Source organism: Hyperolius riggenbachi, chromosome 4 (genome assembly GCF_040937935.1).
Source record: "Hyperolius riggenbachi isolate aHypRig1 chromosome 4, aHypRig1.pri, whole genome shotgun sequence".
Taxonomy (NCBI): Eukaryota; Metazoa; Chordata; class Amphibia; order Anura; family Hyperoliidae; genus Hyperolius; species Hyperolius riggenbachi.
In genome coordinates, this window is record NC_090649.1 from 243,751,461 (window position 1) to 243,773,845 (window position 22,385).

At 42.2% G+C, this 22,385-nt stretch overlaps 1 protein-coding gene across 3 annotated transcripts in view; it reads right to left on the bottom strand.

The window, feature by feature from the left end:
- PHIP (pleckstrin homology domain interacting protein) overlaps window positions 1-22,385 on the bottom strand; it is a 156,250-nt gene that overhangs the window by 88,252 nt on the left and 45,613 nt on the right. For all 3 annotated transcript variants that reach the window (XM_068281525.1, XM_068281524.1, XM_068281526.1), the window contains exons 8-16: window positions 20,409-20,630; window positions 16,636-16,736; window positions 14,597-14,667; window positions 9,137-9,237; window positions 8,077-8,117; window positions 7,803-7,901; window positions 5,936-6,083; window positions 2,275-2,409; window positions 1,468-1,596 (exon numbers count right to left, since the gene is read on the bottom strand). In XM_068281525.1, coding sequence (XP_068137626.1) covers window positions 1,468-1,596; window positions 2,275-2,409; window positions 5,936-6,083; window positions 7,803-7,901; window positions 8,077-8,117; window positions 9,137-9,237; window positions 14,597-14,667; window positions 16,636-16,736; window positions 20,409-20,630 — 1,047 coding nt within the window. The remainder of the gene's footprint in view (window positions 1-1,467; window positions 1,597-2,274; window positions 2,410-5,935; window positions 6,084-7,802; window positions 7,902-8,076; window positions 8,118-9,136; window positions 9,238-14,596; window positions 14,668-16,635; window positions 16,737-20,408; window positions 20,631-22,385) is intronic.

Consider the following 22,385-nt stretch of genomic DNA (forward strand, 5'->3'; position numbering starts at 1 on the left):
AGCGATTCAGATTCAGATTCCGCTTTTTAATCAGTTTTTACTTCAGATTCAGATTTGCAGTTTGCTCCCTGCACACTGAAAATCGGAATCTGAATCGGATGTAAAAACAGATTAAAAAGCGGAATCTGAATTGGAATCGCGTGCAGTGTGCAAGAGGCCTTACAGAGAGAGGCAGAGATGGGTGGCAACAGGGTGAGAGAGTGAAGAGCTTAGCCTCTTCCAGTCTTTGCCTATAATGTAGAAGACTTCAGCAGCTGCACAATAACACTGACCCTGCAGACAGGTATGTCTGCCTTCAAGGCACACATCACTGTGGTCAGTTTAGATTGTACAATTGTTACATGTATAAGATAAAATGCATTGGCATCTAAAATTGGGTGTTCTGTGGAATCTATAGAATATACTAACATGGAGTAAAATTTAACTGTTTATAGGTAGCCAATATACCAAAACTCAGCAAAAAAAACAAAAACAAAACCTTAAATCTAATTTTTTGGTGAAGAAAAACACACACACACACACACACACAAAAAAGAAAAATGTGCATCACCATGGCAAGAACTGTTTACTTGAAAAGAAAATGGTGTTCAACTTCATTAAAGCGGGATTCCCACTTTGTTTTACCAATGGGCTAGTTCACACTTGAATGTGTTTTTTTACATGCAGAAAAAACAACTGACAGCAATGCAGCGCCGTCAGAAAATACATGAAGAAAACTGATGGACAAGTGTGTCCACGACTTCTCTTAGGCAAGGCCACCCCTACGTAGGGGAAAACTCTGGTCATTAGGTTTAAGACCCTGACCTTATTACCCCTAGAGCCACAGAACTACTAGTCAGCAGAAGATTCTAAACCCCTACCCCCTACCCCCCCACCCCACCCCCAAAAAATGATGTTAGTTTTTGGAACACTAGCCTTCAACATGGCCATGTTGTTCCATGTGCCAACAAATATCTTTATAAAGATTACACATTTCTGCACTAAGCAATTTTATTTGCTGTGTCTCACGTGGCAAGGTTTTGAACAGGTAAAGCAATTTGAGTTCTGTTGATGCCCCATGTAAACATAAAAAAGGCTACAAACTGCAGGCCTATCCTTGGGCATAAGTAACATTTGCCATAGTCAGCTGCTGGGCTGTGGAGTCGGAGCAATTATTGGGTACCTGGAGTCTGTTTCATAAACTGAGGAGTTGGTGTTGGATGATTTTTGGACCCACCCCATAACCATGCAAGGGCTGTGGAGTAGGAGTCCGAGTAATTTTGGGTACCTGGAGTTGGAGCTTTCATAAACTGAGGAGTCAGAGTTGAGTTGGATGATTTTGGTACCCACTCCACAGCCCTGGTCAGCTGTCCAGTGTTGGATGCCTAGGATATCAATCAAGGTATGTGATTTCTGCATTTGATTTTTTTTTTTATTGCCACACCTGCGCTTCAAGAAGGAGATTGTCTTCTTGATATGTAAACTTACCTTGTCATACTTGCTGCTAGAACCAAATCCAAAAATTAGCAGATGTCCATGTGAGTCTGTGCAAGCAAAGTGCTGACCATCTGGAGAACATTTACAGTCAAAAACCGCTCCATGCCCTTGTCCTTCAATCTGCAAAAATATTTAGAAATATAAAGATGTCCAAGTCTTCTAGTACCACCACATCTTACAGAGGATCAGTCATTCATATGAAATTATCTCAATCTCCAAGGTGAAAACTACTAAACACTGAAGTTCCAACCTCCTGGATAAAATTTTGAACGGTCATAAATACACTTCTCACACTCTTGTGCAAGACTGTAAAGACAAAATCCCCATAAAACTTCTCTACTCCACCTACAAATAAAATTCTTTCTTATGTGACAGCTGCATGAGCATCTTATCAGTAATAACCTCAGATAGCGGAAACAGATGCCCAAGTTCTAAAAGTGGAAGAGAGTGCCAACATGCAAACCAGACAGCTGTCTGACCAGTGGGTAATGACAACTCTGATCATTTAAAGCAGCTTTCATCTACTACAAAACTCCACACAAATTTTAAGAGTTAAACTATAGGTTTCAAATAATTTAAAAAGTTAAGTAGCTTTAAAAAAAACAGACAAATCAAATTCCACCCCAGCAGGATTTGACTGGTACATTTCCAGCTGCATAAGGTTGTTGTTATTGACCACATTTGGCTAAAAGATAACTCAAAAATATACTTCATTCCCCTGCTCTGTAACCAGCACGAGGCACACAAATCAGGGACTATTGCTTACAAACCATAATAAGCAATATAAAGCTGCATTACCATGTTAAAGTAAGATCGGATTTTTACTCCTCGAGCTAGATCCCAAACTATGACATTCCCATCATGCCCTGCTGAGAATAACACTCGTGGATCGAATGGATGGGACTCGAGAACAAAAACTTCATCTTCATGTCCCTGGGGAGGAAGAAGAAAAAAAAACAGACATGTTATTAATATGCTTTTCTTATAAAAACGACAAGCATTATGGAGTTTGTTTGGAGAGAGCACAGTAAACCTGCCATTATCTTCACCTAAATAAAATGCTCTACACAAAATATACTAACACCTGCTACAGATGTGCTTTTAATCTTATTAATTTTTAATCAGAACTCTGCTACATAGTACAACTTTTCTGAAATTCACAAAGCAACTTCTGCTTCCAAAAAGGTAAAGCGTAGCTGATCATGTAACTTTCCTCACAGATCTGTAGCAGTCAGCAAGCTTTCTTTACAGCAGAGTCTCCTGTCAGGGTTGCCTTAGAGTCTGAAGCCATTCAAAAAAATTTTTTTACTGTTCATTTATCTTCAGTAAAATGAGCATAGGTGAAACGCTGCATTCCCCTGGCAGAACGATGTATCTAAACCCACCCAACCAAAATTCGGGGATCATTTCCTGTTACAGGCAGAGCTTTGTGCTGTAGCTCGGCCTCTGCTGGAGTCAATCTCCGCTGATCACCGGCTCTCCCCTCACACAACTTTCACTGAGAGGGGCGGGGAGAGGCGGAGATCAGCGCAGATCGACCCTAGCAGGGGCAGAGCTACAGCACAAAGCTCTGCCTCCCTCATGCAGCAAAATCCATGACCTGAAAAGTTGTGGATTTTTGCCCCGGGATTGGGGGGGGGTTTAAATAAATGTTTTGCCGCTGTAATGCACCATTTCACCTATGCTCATATTGCTGAAGATAAATGAACAGTAAAAACAAGAATTTTGAATGGCTTCAGATTCTCTTTAAGGCTTGTACACATGCTTGACTAAAGTCTACTGAAGTGGTCAAAAATTAACGCCTCAGCCGATAATCAAGTGTGTGTACAGCGGCCCCTGACCCCAAGCGATCCCCACGGCAGATCAACTCACACCCCCCCCCCCCCCCCCACCACCACCACCACCACAGCTGCACCTATAATCTACACCCCGTGTCGGTTAGGTCATCCCTCCACCTCCCCACATAGCAACACAGCGCATCCGCACCTACACAACCGACTTGTGTCTGTGCAGTCTGGCCCAGCGATGTTGCCCAAGGAGATTGGGTCCTGATCCCTGACGGGCAACATCCATCCAAGGTGTGTACTCACCTTTAGGTGTAAGAGATAACAGAACTTAAGAGAAACTACTGTCATTCACCCAGCCAAGCTAACTTACAAACCTAAAAGATCATGGTGGGTCTTATATGATCTGTGCAGTCAGAGCTAAAAACATGCCTGGTAAACTAAAAAAATTAAAAGGGGACACATCCTACAAGCCTGGTAAAAGCTTAAGGAACAATAAAGGCAGTAACTGATTTTACTTTTTAGGACATACAGTGGTGTGAAAAACTATTTGCCCCCTTCCTGATTTCTTATTCTTTTGCATGTTTGTCACACTTAAATGTTTCTGCTCATCAAAAACCGTTAACTATTAGTCAAAGATAACATACTTGAACACAAAATGCAGTTTTAAATGATGTTTTTTATTAGTGAGAAAAAAAACTCAAAACCTACATGGCCCTGTGTGAAAAAGAAATTGCCCCCTGAACCCAATAACTGGTTGGGCCACCCTTAGCAGCAATAACTAATCAAGCGTTTGCGATAACTTGCAACAAGTCTTTTACAAAGCTCTGGAGGAATTTTGGCCCGCTCATCTTTGCAGAATTGTTGTAATTCAGCTTTGAGGGTTTTCTAGCATGAACCGCCTTTTTAAGGTCATGCCACAACATCTCAATAGGATTCAGGCCAGGACTTTGACTAGGCCTCTCCAAAGTCTTCATTTTGTTTTTCTTCAACCATTCAGAGGTGGATTTGCTGGTGTGTTTTGCGTCATTGTCCTGCTGCAGCACCCAAAATCGCTTCAGCTTGAGTTGACGAACAGATGGCCGGACATTCTCCTTCAGGATTTTTCAGTCTCTGAGGAAGCAAGCGTGTGGGCTTGTGAAACGGCTGTTAGACCAGCCCTATGCACGTGTCTGTCTGTATGTATGTGGGATGAAATAAAGGTGGTGATCTGCAACGTACTGGTGCCCGGAATCTACTCTCTACTGATTTGACTTGATGCATTGTTTGTGATCCGGAGGCACAGGTCAGCAATTCCCACTACCCCCACATAGGTTGCCATTCAGCAACTAGTGCCGCCTCCCTTCTCTCTCCTTCATAGACTGACAGATTTGAGTTGACGAACAGATGGCCGGACATTCTCCTTCAGGATTTTTTGGTAGACAGTAGAATTCATGGTTCCATCTATCACAGCAAGCCTTCCAGGTCCTGAAGCAGCAAAACAACCTCAGACCATCACACTACCACCACCATATTTTACTGTTGGTATGATGATCTTTTGCTGAAATGCTGTTACTTCTATGCCAGATGTAACGGGACACGCACCTTCCAAAAAGTTCAACTTTTGTCTCGTCGGTCCACAAGGTATTTTCCCAAAAGTCTTGGCAATCATTGAGATGTTTTTTTAGCAAAATTGAGACGAGCCTTCATCTTCTTTTTGCTTAAAAGTGGTTTGTGCCTTGGATATTTGCCATGCAGGCCATTTTTGCCCAGTCTCTTTCTTATGGTGGAGTCGTGAACACTGACCTTAATTGAGGCAAGTGAGGCCTGCAGTTCTTTAGATGTTGTCCTGGGGTCTTTTGTGGCATCTCGAATGAGTTTTCTCTGCGCTCTTGGGGTAATTTTTGTCGGCCGGCCACTCCTGGGAAGGTTCATCACTGTTCCATGTTTTTGCCATTTGTGGATAATGGCTCTCACTGTGGTTCGCTGGAGTCTCAAAGCTTTAGAAATGGCTTTATAACCTTTACCAGACTGATAGATCTCAATAACAGTACTTTTGTTCTAATTTGTTCCTGAATTTCTTTGGATCTTGGCATGATGTCTAGCTTTTGAGGTGCTTTTGGTCTACTTCTCTGTCAGATAGCTCCTATTTAAGTGATTTCTTGATTGAAACAGGTATGGCAGTAATCAAGCCTGGGGGTGACTACAGAAATTGAACTCAGGTGTGATAAACCACAGTTAAGTTATTTTTTAACAAGGGGGGCAATTACTTTTTCACACAGGGCCATGTAGATTTGGAGTTTTTTTCTCACTAAATAATAAAAAACATCATTTAAAACTGCATTTTGTGTTCAATTATGTTATCTTTGACTAATAGTTAACGGTTTTTGATGAGCAGAAACATTTAAGTGTGACAAACATGCAAAAGAATAAGAAATCAGGAAGGGGGCAAATAGTTTTTCACACCACTGTACCTTTATTTCACTCTACTATCCTGAACGCAAAAGGTTTGTACCTCAAAAAATTCTGTATTGAAGCCTCCCAGAAAGTGTTGCGATTTGGCTTCATCTGGATCAAACAACTGAACAGTATACAACTTAACTTGGACTTGTTTATTCTACCCTGTACAGCTGTTTACACTACCGACTGTTAGCAGCCTGAAACTAGTTGCACAACTCAGTAGCTCTGCTTCTTACCATCAGGATATGGATAAGCTGTCCAGTATAGGAGTTCCAGACTTTCAACGTCATGTTACTAACTGCAGTAATTACACAGTTATCATGACGATCCCAGGCCACCATCGTTACTTTTAGTTTTGTCGCCTTGTCTTCCACACCCTGAGCTCTGTCCAAGCAAAGAAAATAAAACAATGATTTGCCAATTCATAATTGACGCCAGTTTAATAAACAAATAAAGAGGTAATGTCAAAGTAATAATTGCTACATATCTTAAAGTAAAGCTGTCTCTCCTCCTCTCCCCCCCCCCCCCCCCCACCCAAAAAAAAAAGTCAGTGTTCTCCAAAGGCTTTTTTAGCCGGGTGCTCCACCCTGCTAGTTTTGGTGAGCACCCAACTGTCATCAGCTCACCTCCTCATATGCTGTAAGCAGACATGCGCACAGAAGCACCAGCCCTGTATTCTCATCTTGCCCCACCTGGCTACTTTTTCATGCCACCTGGCTGGAAAAACGTCTGGGGAGAACACTGAAAATGATATACTTACCCAAGTAGAAGGAAGCTTTGGATAGTTCCATCTCCTCATCGACCCCAGCTGTTGTTGCACAAGGTCCCTCTGAACAGATCCAGCAAGCTGAAAATGCTCACTCACAAGCAGCTTTGCCCTATTGTACAGGGGAAGTCATTCGCATACGAAACGGAGTGCAGCTGCAAATTAGTAGAGGGCCCCCGCTAGGAGCAGTGGGTTTGGGGAGAACAAGGGCAGTGGGTTTGAGAACACAGGTAACCTCTGGACCATACAGATGCTTTTTTTTTTTTTTTTTTTTTAGGCAAGTAACTTTTTTTTATTATTATTTTGACACAGCTTGGGTTTACTGTCAGCAAAGCAAACAGATTGGCTAAATGTTCTTTTCCCCCATCAATCCAGACCCCATAAAAAAAAAAATACAAAAAAAGAAAAAAACTAAATTTAGTCCTGTGACCAGTAGAAACTCATCTGAAGTTGGGCTACTGCTGTTGGATTAGCGTCATTATCTGGTTGAGACCAGAATGAACGAGGCAAAAACAGAGGCTGCACGGTCTACTGGACAGAAGCTTTAACATATATAAAACATTCCGCTTCAAATAATTTGTCTCAGTAAGGTCAGGAATCATTTGCACCTGAAGTTGGGCTTTAACAAGAGTTATTTAGTTAAAGCATACATAAATTGGAAGACCTGAAAAACTATTTTGGACGTATATATATATATATATATCATATCTCATCCACTTATTCCGTGTGCTGGACAGCCAAGACCTTTAAAAGGGAACCTGTGATCATAAATATTTGCCATTGTGCATATTTTTCATTTCAGCAATTCTGAATTGATTTCAGAAATTGATCAGCTGCTGAACTCACTATTGCACCCTACTGTAGTTACTACTACATCTGCCATGTGATCATACAGTGTGACAATGTATTTGGAGTCTTTCTTGCACCCAAAAAAAAAAAAATGGTACAAAACATACATAAAACCAAATTTTGTATCTGCATTAGTGAACTAATTTTCACCGTTATGTTAAAAGGAGACCTGAGGTGTGAGGGATACGCAGGTTGCCATACTAGTTTCCTTTAAAATAATGTAAATTTTGCATTCATGCAATGCTGTCATGCTGTTTTTCCACCTCTAATTTTATTTTAGCCAAAGACCCTGAATAAGCATGCAGATCAGATATTTGACTGAAGTCTGACTGGGTTTGCGGATTGCTTGTTTTTCAGGTGAACTATTCAGACACTACTGATGCATGAAAAATATGCAGGACGTTAACCAACCGGGATTGTTTAAAATAAATATATATCCTTTTCACTTCAGGTGTCAATGTTCAAGTGCAATGTTCAGTAGATCTTACCCTGTTGGACGAGTAGCCATGTCTAACAAAAGGCTCCTCCACTCCCTTTTCTTGTATTGCCAGATGCGAGCAGTCCCATCACGACTACCACTTACAAACCTTTAAACAATAAATGTAAAATAAAACATAAAAAACAAGTTTGAATGTTTACATGTAAAGGATTTCTACTTCAATTACCAAAAAAGCTCTCAGCAATCACTCACATTATCATTAGCACTAGTGCTATAAAAGCAGTTTTAATGCTAATGAACTAAAACCTATGATTTCTACTCACCGACTACTAGTGTTTGAAAACTGGATGCTATCCACTTTATCCTAAAAAGAAGAAAATAAAAAGTGTTTTTCATTAAGGACTCAAATATTTACAATAAAATTTGAAGTTTTTTTTGGGGATATCTGAATTTAGAAACAAAAACAATTGTCCACCAACTGTGCAATCTCCCAGAGATAGAGACTTCCTGCTCCTGGAAGTATGGGTTGCAATAGCAGGCACACCTAAAGGTAGCCATACATCTGGTGATGGACAGATTAGACCAAGAGACAAATCTCTCTCTAATCAAATGATTGAGAGAATCAATCAATGATTAGAGAGAACTGCTGCCCATATACCGCAGGCCGATTCTCAATCAATTTCATGCTAAAATTGATCCGGAATCAGCCTTATGATGCTGCATCCGCCGCCTCACCGGCGTCACACGTGTCGGTGTTACTCCGGCAACCAGTTGGGACATGTGTATGGATGAAGGACAGCGCACTCCATCAAGCAAATCAGTGCTACATCTTGTAGCCTCTTGGACCGATTAATGTGACCAATTTAAGACCGAAATCCGTCGCATTGTTGATTCGGCATGCATTTGGCAGCAAAGATTTTCATCCAATTCCAAATAATAATCGAATCAGATGGTCAATCAGCCGCCAAGTCGCCTGATGTATGGCCACCCTAATCGATCCCCCAGCAGATCACCAGTGACGTCATGGGACACCTGTACAAATGCTAGATTTTCATCCGACCATCATGAACGATCTCAGACAGTGAAAATCTGGCATATTTACAGTTTTATTTTCCACAGAAGCCCAAACTTTAGCCACTTATCCTGACAAAGGCATATTTTACAAAACAGACCTTACGTTTGGCATTTTTAGATCTTAGTTTTGTAACTTTTTTTTTTTTTTTACTATCAAATATTTGATGCACCAAGCCAAAATTCTGTGATGCTTATTTTTAGAATACTAAGATATTACACAAATGGGAAGGTTCTTAAAATAGCAATTAGAAGTATATAAAAAGGTATACAATATAAAATACTGATTTCAATACTTATAACTGTACTCACTGTGTGAAACTCTAGCTCTGAAATTTTTTCGGGCTGACCAGAACCAAAGTAATAAACCCTGATAATGTGGTCAGTACTTCCTGTTGCCAGAAACATCCCTCCTAGAAAAAATAAATACAATAAAAGTCCTAATCAAGTAAATAAGAGATTTTCCCCATAAGCGTGTTATTGCATAACTCGTTTACTCTCTTCTTTCAAGGCAAAGCCAGGAAATTATGAAAAAGGAATAAAGCCAATACCAGTCAAAAAAGAACAATGACCTTATGCAACTTAGCAGGACCCTTCTCTGTTGCAACACATTTCCATTGTTATAAAGCAGCCACATACCTGAACTGATTAAAGGGGAACTGAAGAAAGAGGTATACGGAAGCTGCCATATTTATTTCCTTTTAATCAATACCAGTTGCCTGGCAGCCCTGCTGGTCTATTTCTCTGCAGTAGTATCTGAATAACACCAGAAACAAGCATGCAGCTAGTCTTGTTAGATCTGACTTTAAAGTCTGAAACACCTGATCTGCTGCATGCTTGTTCACGGGCTATAGCGAATAGTATTAGAGGCAGAGGATCAGCAGGGCTGCCAGGCAACTGGTATTGCTGAAAAGGAAATAAACATGGCAGCCTCCATATACCTCTCTCTTCAGTTGTCCTTTAATAACTGATCTTGTTACATATTCACTATTCTAGCTCATCGTAATTTACAATATTTCAGCAGCCATTAATTACTGGTGTCAGAATTTTGAAAGATTTGACCAGGTAACAGACAAGTCATTGGTGAAAACCTTGACGAAATTACTTGGAACGTAACCTCCAAATTGAACACTGGTGTTGAAGAATTCAGGAGGTGGGACCCTCAGCAGAGGACTAGCAGGATTTTGAATAGACTTTAAAGGGGTTCTGTGGATGGGTTTTAAAAACAAAAAACTGACACTTACCTGGGGCTTCTACCGGCCCCCTGCAGCTGTCACGTCCTGCGCTGTCCTCCTCCAATCACCCGTTCCCCGCCCAATTATTTTTATAACTAGACGAGTACAACTGCGCCTGCATGGCCGCGTGCGTCCTCGCTCCCATCTCTGGGAGCTTACTGTGCAGACTCAGTACCGTACAGCACCTGCGCAGTAAGTTCCCGTAGATGCAAGCGAGGACGCACGCAGCCGCACAGGTTGTATTCATTTAGTTGACAAATAATTGGACCATGACAGGCGGCGGGGAACAGAGGATCGTAGGAGGACAGCGCGGGACATGACAGCTGCAGGGAGCCGGTAGAAGCCCCAGGTAAGTGTCAGTTTTTTGTTTTTAAAACCCATCCACAGAACCCCTTTAAACTTTGATAGCCAACAAAGACACTGAATGTTAACAGATGAACAGGTCATATTCTAAATCTTGTTTATGTCTGGACTTGGGCTTCAAAGCAACAGTAATTCTAATATACTGCATTACAAAGACCAAAGTACTGGATTACGTCGCAATGAGTAATGTCAAAAGCTAATCATTTTACACTGACACTGCTTTTCTAAAGAGTTAAAATAAAACATTAGTTTTACGTGCTATGTTAAATACCAGACTTCACAAACTCAGACTTTCAGATATATGTAATCCTTTGTTTCTAGATAGATTCAATATTGCACAAATAAACCAGGCTTAACAGTGACAAGTGAGAACATTGCAGCTAATGTCTGATGTCCCTGACCAAGCAATTATACTACGTAACCCATGTGCCATTTTGTACATGCCCAAATCTCATTTAAAGAAACACTGAAGCCAGTTTTAAAAAGGCTTTTTCTCTTTTATTTATCTGAGGCATGTTTGCCCCTGTTAAAAACGCAGCTATCCTGCGGCAGAGCGAGGGGTCTTTACCCCCCCCCCCCCAAATCCCCCCTGCAAAATCCATGACTTTATTGGCTGTGGATTTTGCTGCTCATGGAAGCAAAGCTTTCGGCTGCAGCTCTGCCTCCATGCGCGTCTATCAGCCGGCGGATCTCCGCCTCTCCCCTGCCCCTCTCAGTGAAGGAAGACTGAGAGGGGCGGGGAGAGGCGGCGATACACGCTGATAGACGTGTGTAGAGGCAGAGCTGCTGCTGAAAGCTCTGCCTCTACAGGAAGCGCTCCCCAAGTGTGCCCCAGGGGATTTAGGGGGTAAAGACCCCCTCATTCTGCCGCGGGATAGCGGTGTTTTAGCAGGGGCAAACATCCCTCAGATAAATATAAGGTAAAAAGCTGTTTTTAAATTGGCTTCAATGTCTCTAAACATTGCTGAATAACATTCATCTTTCTGGCCAAGGTTCTGGAATGTACAGATTTGTTTTATGGGTGACAGCCATCTTTTATCAAGCAAAGCAGGGATAGAGTGTCATGCCAATTATTTCACCTGCACAACTGGCATTATTCGGTGAGAGTTGCTGCACATGCAAAAGAGGTATCAAGAGGTATCTTTGCCTCTGTTGCAGCCCTGGGAGATTTTCGGTTTACAACCGACTCCCCAAAGGGCCTGAGCACACTTGCGTGCTTCTCTGTATTTTACAGTAACACATCATAGTTGATCAGGCCCTTGCTATTATTCTGTTGACTTAACAGGGAAATAAGGATTTATACTGAAAGGCACTGCAGACATGCAAACAAAAGGACTCATGTTTGCTAGAGAAGCTTCGTCAAAGTTTTTGTATGTAATAGGGTTCTATAGTTCAGATACACTTTAATGCTCAGCGGTTAACTTGCTAGCGATTGCCTATTTAAAGCAAGACACACACACCTACACACACACACCTACACACACACACACCTACACCTACACCTACACACACACACACACCTACACCTACACACACACACACACACACACCTACACACACACACACACACACACACACCTACACACACACACACACACCTACACCTACACACACACACCTACACACACACACACACACACCTACACACACACACACACACACACCTACACACACACACCTACACACACACACACCTACACACACACACCTACACACACACACACACACACACACACACACACACATTATCAGCTCGATTCCAGACAGATTCAATCATTCTGATTATAGCACATTATGTCACTGAGATTGTAATTAGGATCAATGTTTGCCAAAAACCGATAGACATTATTGACTGGATAGAAGATATATACTGGGTATGTGAGAGTGGTAGCAGATTGACGGCCCATAGAATTGCAATGCACTGGTTCAATCGATTTTCAATAGCTTTCAAGCTGACATTATGAAAAATTGATGTACTGTGTGTCGTAGTAATATATCCCTCTCTGATCAGATGCAGTTCAGAGTGGGATCAATCTCTGTCACATTGGGTGAAAAGCTATGCGTGTACGGCCATCTTAATTCAATAGGTATTTCAGTTCACCAGTATTTCTTGCTGGGAATGCAGTTGCCGCCTAAATTCCAATCAGTTTATAAACTGATCGTGGCATAGACTATTATTAACTACTAGTGACCTTAGCCTGTTTAAAAACGAGCTAGGTCTGTCTCCGCGCCTACACGTCGCGCGGGCGTGCGGCGGGTGCGCGTATGCACCCGCCACACACCCGTCTGTCCACCCACTCGTACGCCCGCCTGGCTGCGTCCTTCTTGTCCTCCCTGTGTGAGGCTGGGTCCGTGCTGCGCACATGCGCAGTGGCGAAAAGCACAGACCCAGCTACGAGACAACTGTCTCATTATGCCTATTATTATAGAGGATGAGTCTATCATACAAGTTTGTGACTTCTCACTCGTGGCATGGCAGTCATAATTGTTTTAACAGCAATGCTGACTTCTATGAACAAATGGAAATCTCAAGTAAAAATGAGGGACTATAAATTTTGGTTAAATTGATTGAAATCATATTGGGGAAAGTAGCAATTTTTTACCCAACACACATAGGGAGGAGTAGGAGAGGATCAACCACCATACAGCTTTGTACTTCACTAATTTCATATCAAACAGCATTCTGCTGAAATGTGACAGAAGTGAGTGGTGTGAAGTGGTAAATGATTGGCACTCCCCTGAAGATTTCCAGTCAAAAAGTAATGAACTTTTGCCAAATCAGGACTTCAGCACATAATGTATAACCACCTTAAGGGCTATGGCACAAAACTGTATTTGGTGCCCCAACTCTATTGTTTATTATCCATAGAATTACTCTATGAAAGCACTTTATAAATGATGTATATTTGTAACTATCAAAGTGGCAGTAGCAGAGACTTGTAGCTGCGTTACCCAGCATACATGTAAAATCGGCACCGGTAAACTTGGGCGCAGGATACAGCCGGTATATGGTTGATCCTGCTTCTGCACAAGTCCGGGCCGTGTTAATTACTATTCCCCCTCCAGGCCGCCATGGATAGTGGGGAATGATATAATTCGGCTTCCAGCAATTGCTGGAGGCCGAATTATTGGGTTTTAAAAGAAACTTCGGCTCAGTCTTCTCACTGAGCACGCTATAGATGTAATTCCTATGATAGTCTATGGAGGCAACGGCTGCGCCCAAATCTACCTGCGCTGAAAAGCACTGCTCCGGTTACCCAAGCGTCATAACCAGCAAAGGTGAGAATGCTTTTTTCATTAAGCATAACGTCATAAGGTAGAATATGAAAACTACAGAGGTGTTAAACTATGGCTGATTCAACACAGCAAAGATCATTCCAGAGAGAGAAGTGCTCTATAGGATGAATACATACAAGTGTAGCAAGAATGATGGAAAATAAGTTTCATTCTTCCATGGGAACACAACCCAAAAACGTTTTAATACTACACAGCCTGGGGCAGGTTTAGAACTTATGACAGGTTTTTATAGTTTTCAATTTCACCAGATGCCTCCTCAATGGAGACAGGCCAGGCAACTGGTATTGCTTAAAAGAAAATATGGCCTCCATAGACCTCTCACTTCCTTTAACACTTCAAAAATACCACTTTTACAAAATATGGACAAACAAAAGAAAAAAATTGGTGTAGAGAAATTTTACCACACTTCCTGTTCACATTAACCCTGTCCCTGGAGAAGGAAGTAAGCAGTCGTGTTACTGTTCAAATCCAGGTTTTATTCCTAAACCCAGATAATGCCATGTACAGCTCTTCAGAACCATCCCTTGCGGATAAAGTCACAAAGCTGCTTCCACAATAACGCTTTACGTGACTTGCTGCTTCCTCTTTCCAAGCAGGAAGGAAGCGTCATCGGAGTCGCGTGAAGCACGGCGCGGAACGCAGCTTCGTGACTCTGTCCACAAGTGCTGGTGCTGTACATGGCATTATCCGGGTTTAAAAAGAGGGAAACCCTGATTTGACAAGCAACAGTGGTCTCTCCAACTGCAAACCAGACAGCAATAAACAGAAAGCAATATCAAAAGAAAACAAGAACATTTGAAGACATGAACTGTAACATGAAAATGCAACTACAGTCCTATAAACCATTAACACATTTTGTTATATTACAGTTACTTGCCAGAGCTGAAAGAAGAACAGATCATTTGAACACCTGGCCGTGGTCTCTCAGTGTACTTTGTGGGCCGTGGACTGCAGCAATGAAATAAAAAAAAAAAAGACACTCAGTAAGATATTTCAAAACAAACTATTAGGGCTGGTTCACACTGAAATAGCTTTTTAAGCGCTAGTCATTTGAAAAAGCTCTTGCTAATGCAGGGCTATGTTTTTGTTTTGTTTTTTTTATAAAATCGCATCGGTCCAGTGAGAACACACACACAAAGTAGCATTAGCAAGAGCTGTTAAAATCACAAGTACGTACAAAAAGCTCTTGCAGTGTGAACCAGACCTTACTGTGCAAGTAAAACAACCACCACGGTTTGTGCAAATTATCTAATATGGGCAAAGCATACATCAGTAAGCCCTTCTTAGGGGCCTGACTCGAACATAGTTTGCACATAAATATGGCATCCAGGGACATGACTAAGGACAGAAGGCTGTACTTCCTGTACAAACACTCCTAGAAGACACAAAAAGTTGAACATATGCTCAGCTTTTGACCAGGTACCTTAAAATGCTGGTAAGCAGCAATACAGTTTAAGTTTCCTCTGTGTGTACACCTCTATGATTGTGTAAACCTCTATGTTCACTTGATCTCTTTATTAGGATTTGCTGCAAAAGACTGGTGCAGTCACAACATTCAATTACAAAATATCAGAATACAAAGTACGACAAATGTGAGCATTAGGAAGATTAGGTTTATCATTAGGGCTGGTTGACACAGACAGCAGGCAGCCTTCTGGCGGCCGGGAAGCCACGTCATCCTGTGATGTCTCTTTCGGGGGCAGCAGTACAGCGATTGCCGGCTTCCCGTCAGCGCTTTTCATCCCCAAAAGGGGCCATGAAGCCGCGGCAGCTAGCCGACCCTGGACATCGCATGTGGCTTCTAGGGCCGCCGAAACTATGTGTTAAATCGTGATTGGAAAGCCGGTAACCGCGCGATGCTAAACACTCCCATTCACTTGAACCGACGAGTCCCGAACGATTGGCAGTAAACGGATGGAGGTTCTGCTGTAAAAGGGAACCACCCGTATAATAATAATAATAATAATACAACCAGTTGCCTGACAGTCCTGATAATTTTTGTGGCATCAGTAGTGTTTAAATCAAACACACTGAAAACAGGCATGTGGCTATTCCAGTCAGAGCACTCGATCTGCATTCAGGGTCTATTGCTATAAGTATTGGAAGCACAGGATCAGCAGGACAGCCAGGCAATGTGATTTGTTAAAAAAAAATCATGTCAGCATCCATCCACTTTTTGTTTGTATCGATTAACTTGATATGACAAGCACCACCTAATCTATACATTTTCCCACCTTCTTCAGGGGTAGGAAACAGACCGGGATAGCTCCATGGACAGTGTAGAGACAGCCTCTAGTACAATATACGCTGCAGCTGTTAAACGTAAACGAACTCTGAACATTAATCAAACCATGTTATTTAGGTATGTAGGGCATGGCAGAAATTAAGTAAAGTGAAGTAAAGTTCAGTTCTACTTCAAACAGCTGATAATTTAAATTAACCAGCTGAGCGCCCAAGAATTATTAATTTCAACAATGTTGTGGAAGTGAATTTGGCACAATTCACAACCATGTCATTGCATGTAAAAAGAGGGTACAGAACTAAATTCTTGCCCCTGGGGGCTGGTACATTTATGGGCACCGCAGTCTGCTAGTTACATAAGCAAAAAGACTGGGGGGATAACAAACACTCAGCCAATGCTGTGGCAGAGATATCCTATGGGAGGAGCAAAGTGCAGAAATCAATTATAAAAAGATAACTTAATTTCATCCTTTTTCTTGGCAATAGCTGCTACTATACACTTAAACCACGGTCAACCCAGCTTTAATTGTACTGCTGGCAAGTAATTTGCTGTGCATAAAGAATTCCAGATAAGCTCCCACAAGAATAGCAAATTATCAGGACTTCGTATAAAGCTAGTTTGCATTTTTCAGCTTAATGATCTTTTAAAATGCATAAAACATGCACACAACTTACTTTATTTTTAGAGTTCCTGCATCCCAGAGCCAGAAACAAATTGTTCCATCTGCTCCAGTAGAGGAGAGGTATCTCTTAGATCCACTGCATAGTGGTGAGAACTGCATTACAAAAACAAAGAAAAACAGAAGAGGAATAAGCTGCATGGGTTTTGAAATCTATACAAGGTTGAGCAACATATATCTAAAAACCAACAAGTATCTTTTTCTATACTAGCAAATGTGATCTTGGTTAGGCACAGTACAGGTCTGGTGTTAAGTGACAGTGGAAAGTATATTTTTACAATATCAGGAAGGAGTAGGGATGAGGTTTAAATCTGACATTAAGCAAGCTACAAGCTCCACAGTAATCACAGTGGGAAAGGGTAGGGGAGACAGTGGAAGAATGCAATACAGACGGGCTAGCAAAGAGTGAAGCTGGGATGTGGTAATGTGTGGAGAGCAGGACAGAATAAAAGGCATAGGCCCATATTTGATAAATGTTTTCTTCTGAGTTTTCTCCTAAGTGATATTTTCACACCTTGTAAATATCTTTTAAAGGGAACCCAAGGAGAGACATGTGGTGGCCGCCACATTTATTTCCTTTTAAATAATATCAGTTGCCCTTCAGCCCTGGTGATCTCTTTGGCTGCAAAAGTGATTAATCACACCTGACACAAGCATGTGGCTAACCTTGTCAGACTTCAGTCAGTTTCTGATCTGCATGCTTGTTAATGTAAATGGCTTAACCACTTGCCGACCAAATGGTTTCCCATTGATCTGTGCTGGGTGGGCTCTTCAGCCCCCAGCACAGATCGTATTGCAGGCAGGGCGACCAGACTTCCCTTTTTTCCCCACTAGGGGGATGTCCTGCTGGGGGGGTCTGATCGCCGCCGCTCTGCTGTGCCTTGCAGGGGGGTCTCCTCAAAGCCCCCCTCCGCAGCGCTATTCCCCCCTCCCTCTCCCTGGCTCTGTAGGCGGTACAGGACGGCGATACGTCCTGTACCGCCTCTTATAGGCTTCAGCCTATCAGACGACGGCGATCCCTGGCCTATCAGAGGCCGGGGATCGCCGATCTCCTTTACAGCGCTGCTGCAGCGCCATGCAGTGTAAACACCGGGGATTTATTCCCCGGGTGTTTACATTTCACCTGCGAGCCGCGATCGGAGGCTCGCAGGCAGTTCACAGAGACACCCTCCATCAACTGACATGGAACGGCCGTTCGAACGAGCGCCGTTTCCATGGAAACCCACAGACAACCAGTTTACGCCAATCAGCGTTAGCTGGTCGTCAAGAGGTTAAAGTATTGGCTATAAATATTAAAGGCAGATGATCAGCAGGACAGCCAGGTAATGTGCATTATTTAAAAGGAAATAAATAGGTCAGCCTCCATATGTCTCTCACCTCGAGCCTTCTTAAAGAGACACTGAAGCGAGAAAAAAAAATATGATTTAATGATTTGTATGTGTAGTACAGCTAAGAAAAAGAGTTCTCATACTACAATGCTGGAAACCCACTTCTGGTAATTACTTCATGAAGCTGATTAAAAGAAGGCCAACAGGTGTGTCAAGTTGTCAAAGCAGCAAAAAGTAAATAGTAAAACTAAAAAAATTCTGTCATATTTAACATTTTGTTCACTACACAATTCCATTTGTGTCCATTCACAGTTCTGAGGTATTCAATATACACACAAGCAATAGAACACAGCAGTACATGCATTCAGCTACATTTGAAATCGGTCAGCAGGTGCTCGTCAGCCAATCAGGATGCACTGTCATACACCCTTTACCTGCCATACCACATCTAGCAGCCATTAGCATTCAGGTGGGAGGCTTCAGGTGGACGCCATCGCAAGATTGCGTCGCTAGCAGGACCGCCCCGTGCAGGCATCCCTCCCACAGGGGTCCCTCACCTGTCCGCCATGTCCTAGAGCTGAAAGAAAACGTTTAAAAACACACGATTGGTTCACACGATGGCCAGGGGCCCCGGACCTCTCTCACTGGCCGGGGCCCCAAGGCCAACACGCGATACCTGGAGGGGAGTGCAGGGAGTGCAGGTGGGCCTGGACCTCTCTGCTGTGTTCTATTGCTTGTGTGTGTGTTGAATTTAGCATTCAGTATGGAGGCAGTGTTGGTGGGTTTTCTGGATGTGAGAGGTATTCAATATTTATCGAGATTCTAGAATGTCGAAGAAACTGGTTAAAACTAACCCAGGCTTGGGGAATGTGTCATACAAATGTGTACTTTTCCGTTAGCTGGGCGCATCCACTAGGTGGCGATAAAACTCCACCAGAATTACATCTTTCCCTACCATCCATGGCAGCCTGGAGGGGGAATAGTAATTAAACGCCACCCAGTGGATGCGCCCGGCTAACGGAAAAGTACCCACAAATGTCAAATATCAGTCCTAGTTTTAATTCCAACCAAACTAAAAACCAATAAAACAGTACAATTTTACAATAATCTATATGGATATATATTTGCAAAAGCTGTACACAGTGCTTAAGACAACTACTGGAGTTTCCCATTATTAGCCTTCACCATGCTGGAATAATCTCAGGTGAATGCTACTGTAATGACTGCATCACCCTTGTTCATAAAACAGAACAGGCTGCTTAAGGACAGATTAGCAGAGTACCAGTACAGCAAACATTAGTAAACCAGCACCCAAAATGATCTTAGAGACTAACAACATTTTCATCCTTATTCCTTCTATCCTATAAGTTCCTATACCTGTTCTAATGTGCTCTGTCTAACTGCAGCCTTTCCTACTTGCACAGTGGCTGTATTATCTCTGTTATATGATCTTCTCGGGTCTGTCGGGCTGATGCAGTCAAGCTGGAATGTGCTGTGCTGCTTGTGATTGGATAGAAGCTATACACACCCTCTCCATGCCCCCTGCACACTCTGTATGACTCACAAACTGAGCTCCTCTCAGCGTATCACTTGCTATGTCTTTTGTTTGTAAACACTTCAAAAAAATGGCAATTGCAAGCCAGGATTGCAGCACGGAGTGGCAGAAACAGCACAGGGGGGCCCAGGAGAACATAAGGAATAGAATGGTATGCTTTTTATTGTAAGAATTTTACAGTACAGATTCTCTTTAAACCATTTTTTCAGATGTCATGTAAACTTATGTATGAAGCGTTAATGTGGACCTGAACTCAGATCTTCCTCCCTGCTTTAAAAGATATGCAACAGCATAATAACCTTTTAAGAAAAACATTTCTTTGTTACAGCTGATACAAATCCTGCAATACATCTGCAGTGTTTCTACTTCCTGCTTTCATAGAAGCAGACATATTAACATCCTGTGCTTTCAAAAGGGGCTTATTTGCCATGGCAGTCAGCTGACACAAGAAGAGATCAAATTACTACTTGTGCTTAGTTACAGATAAGGGTGAAATCGACAGGCTAAACTCTCTAAATACATACAGGGTGCATTTCTCTAAGTTTTCCTTCTGGCCTGTGCAAGAGTTCGGGTCCACTTTAAAGTACTTTAAAACCAGGAATAGCTTTATCTTGTGACAAAGGGCTCAGATTCATATGTAAAAACGGTAAAAGCGTGAGGTAGTGGGAACATGAAGTGTATCATTACAGCTTGCCTGGTTGTTATGTTATTAGCACTTTCTAAATCACAAAAATAAAATGAATTAAAAAAAAAATAGTAAGCAGGGTTTTCCTTTTTCTTATTTAACAATCTCTTCCAAAAAACATTTGTATAGATAAATCTTTGTTCATTTAACAATCAAGAAATCATTATGAAAAGAATTGAATACTCTGAGCTGTCCATTACCTGTAGTGAAGTTATGGAAGCGCTGTGACCCTGCAGAATGGCTAGTGGAGCACAAGTCCTCAAACACCAGATTCTGATCATTTTGTCACAGCTTCCAGCAGCAATCATTGTATTTTCATAATTCACAGCCATGTCAGAGATTTCAGCAGCATGTCCTCTTAATGTTGCCAAGAGACGACCATCATCTGTTGCCCATATTTTTACCAGGCAGTCATCAGATCCCTGCAATTTAAAGCAATGCCTGTTAAAACACTAAACTACAATCCTCTATAATAATCTCACTGTGCCGCTGCAGCCAGCTGTCCGTGTCCCTGTTTTTTGCTACTTGGGCAGCTTTTGTTCCATTGAGGGGACGGACGACCATTACCTTGCACCTATTGAGCATCTGATAATTTTGGCTGTGCAAAAAACTGAGTTCAATCCTTACTCCCATCCCAGAAGCAATTGGTGGACACCATGCACTCTCTGATGTACATAGCTAAGTTTGATGCTGAGCAGCACAAAACCAAGGCCAAAAGCAAAAGATTTTTAGACTACGGGGGTTCTTTTATAAAGCGTTACACACCTAGTTCTGAACTGTGTAAAACAATGGAACCCTTTAAATGGACAAAGTGGTATCTGACAAAAAATAATTGGTAGGGACCATGGGGGTCCTGGATATAGGAGATTCCCCTTTCCTTTTCTCAAATTCTAATATGTGACTATACATTTACTTAGGTAGAAAAGCTGGGAGGACTTGGTTGTAGGAGGCTGGTGGCTAGAGGGAGGGGTGACTGTGGTGCTGATCAGTTACATATTGTTACACATTAGACTATTTACATAGTCTTACCTACAGAACAGAGTAACCAAAAAAAACTTTTGATGTGAGTGGGGAACAGCGTTGCTCATTTCCTTTCCGTATGATACCATGGGTTGAAATTAAATCTGAGCACTTTGTGTTAAAGGTAGACAAACTGAGGCAATATCTCCTCAGGCACTGTGGCAGACACTGACATCAATTAAACAGGACAGAGGTTCTAACATTTCCTAACTAAATAGAAATAAAGGCTTTGGCTGGATAGGGGCTTGAATTTAGCCTCCAACTTGCTGTGGCTATGGACAGGGCATGCATCCATAGTGCTCCAACAAACAAGAGAAATAAAAGCATAATCAATTCAGTCACAGGACACAAAATCCTGTGCTGCTAGTATGGTGGGCTAGATAAAGAAACAGGAGAGGATCATTAATGCAAGACTGTAGATCAGGGGCCCCCAAACGTTTTGGGTCGAGGGCCGGGTCAACATACTTCAGACTGCTAGGGGGCCGGAGTATACATAAAATGATGTAGAAGTCTTTGCGGGCCAGACAGTGAAGCATACCCAGGTGACAACCTGCAGTCCAATTGGACAGCAGTGTCACCTGATGTGGAATTTGAGTGGAAACCAGAGAATTACTGCTTTCTGGCTTCCATGTGGATGGGTGGTGCCACTGCCAGCACTGCTATTCTATATGTGGACATCCAATATTTAAAGATGTAGCTGCATCTATAAGTAATACATTTTGTGTGTGGAGGGCCGGGGAAAAAGCCTCAGGGGGCCACATTCAGCCCGCGGGCCTTCGTTTGAGGACCACTGCTGTAGATCAACAATATGCAGAAAACATTCTATAAAAATATTTTATGCATCTTTTCATGTTTGTGTTACAGTCAGATTGAAAAAAAAAATATAGGCCCTCTGAGGTTCTGAATGCTAAAAGAGACCCCCAAAAAATGCCAAAAGTAGTCTGAAAGCCAGAATTTCTACTTTGCTCTAAAAGATTCCTCATAGCTTGAAAGTTACTATCCCAGAGCACTTAGTCCTGCTATTGAGCTTCAAATCCACATCCAAACTGGAGATAACAGTATCTTTGTTTACATTCCAATGTTGTTACCTGTGTAAACCCAGTGTAACAAGTGAAAAGGAGCGCTCTGTGAAGCTTTCTGTGCTTCCGACACACACA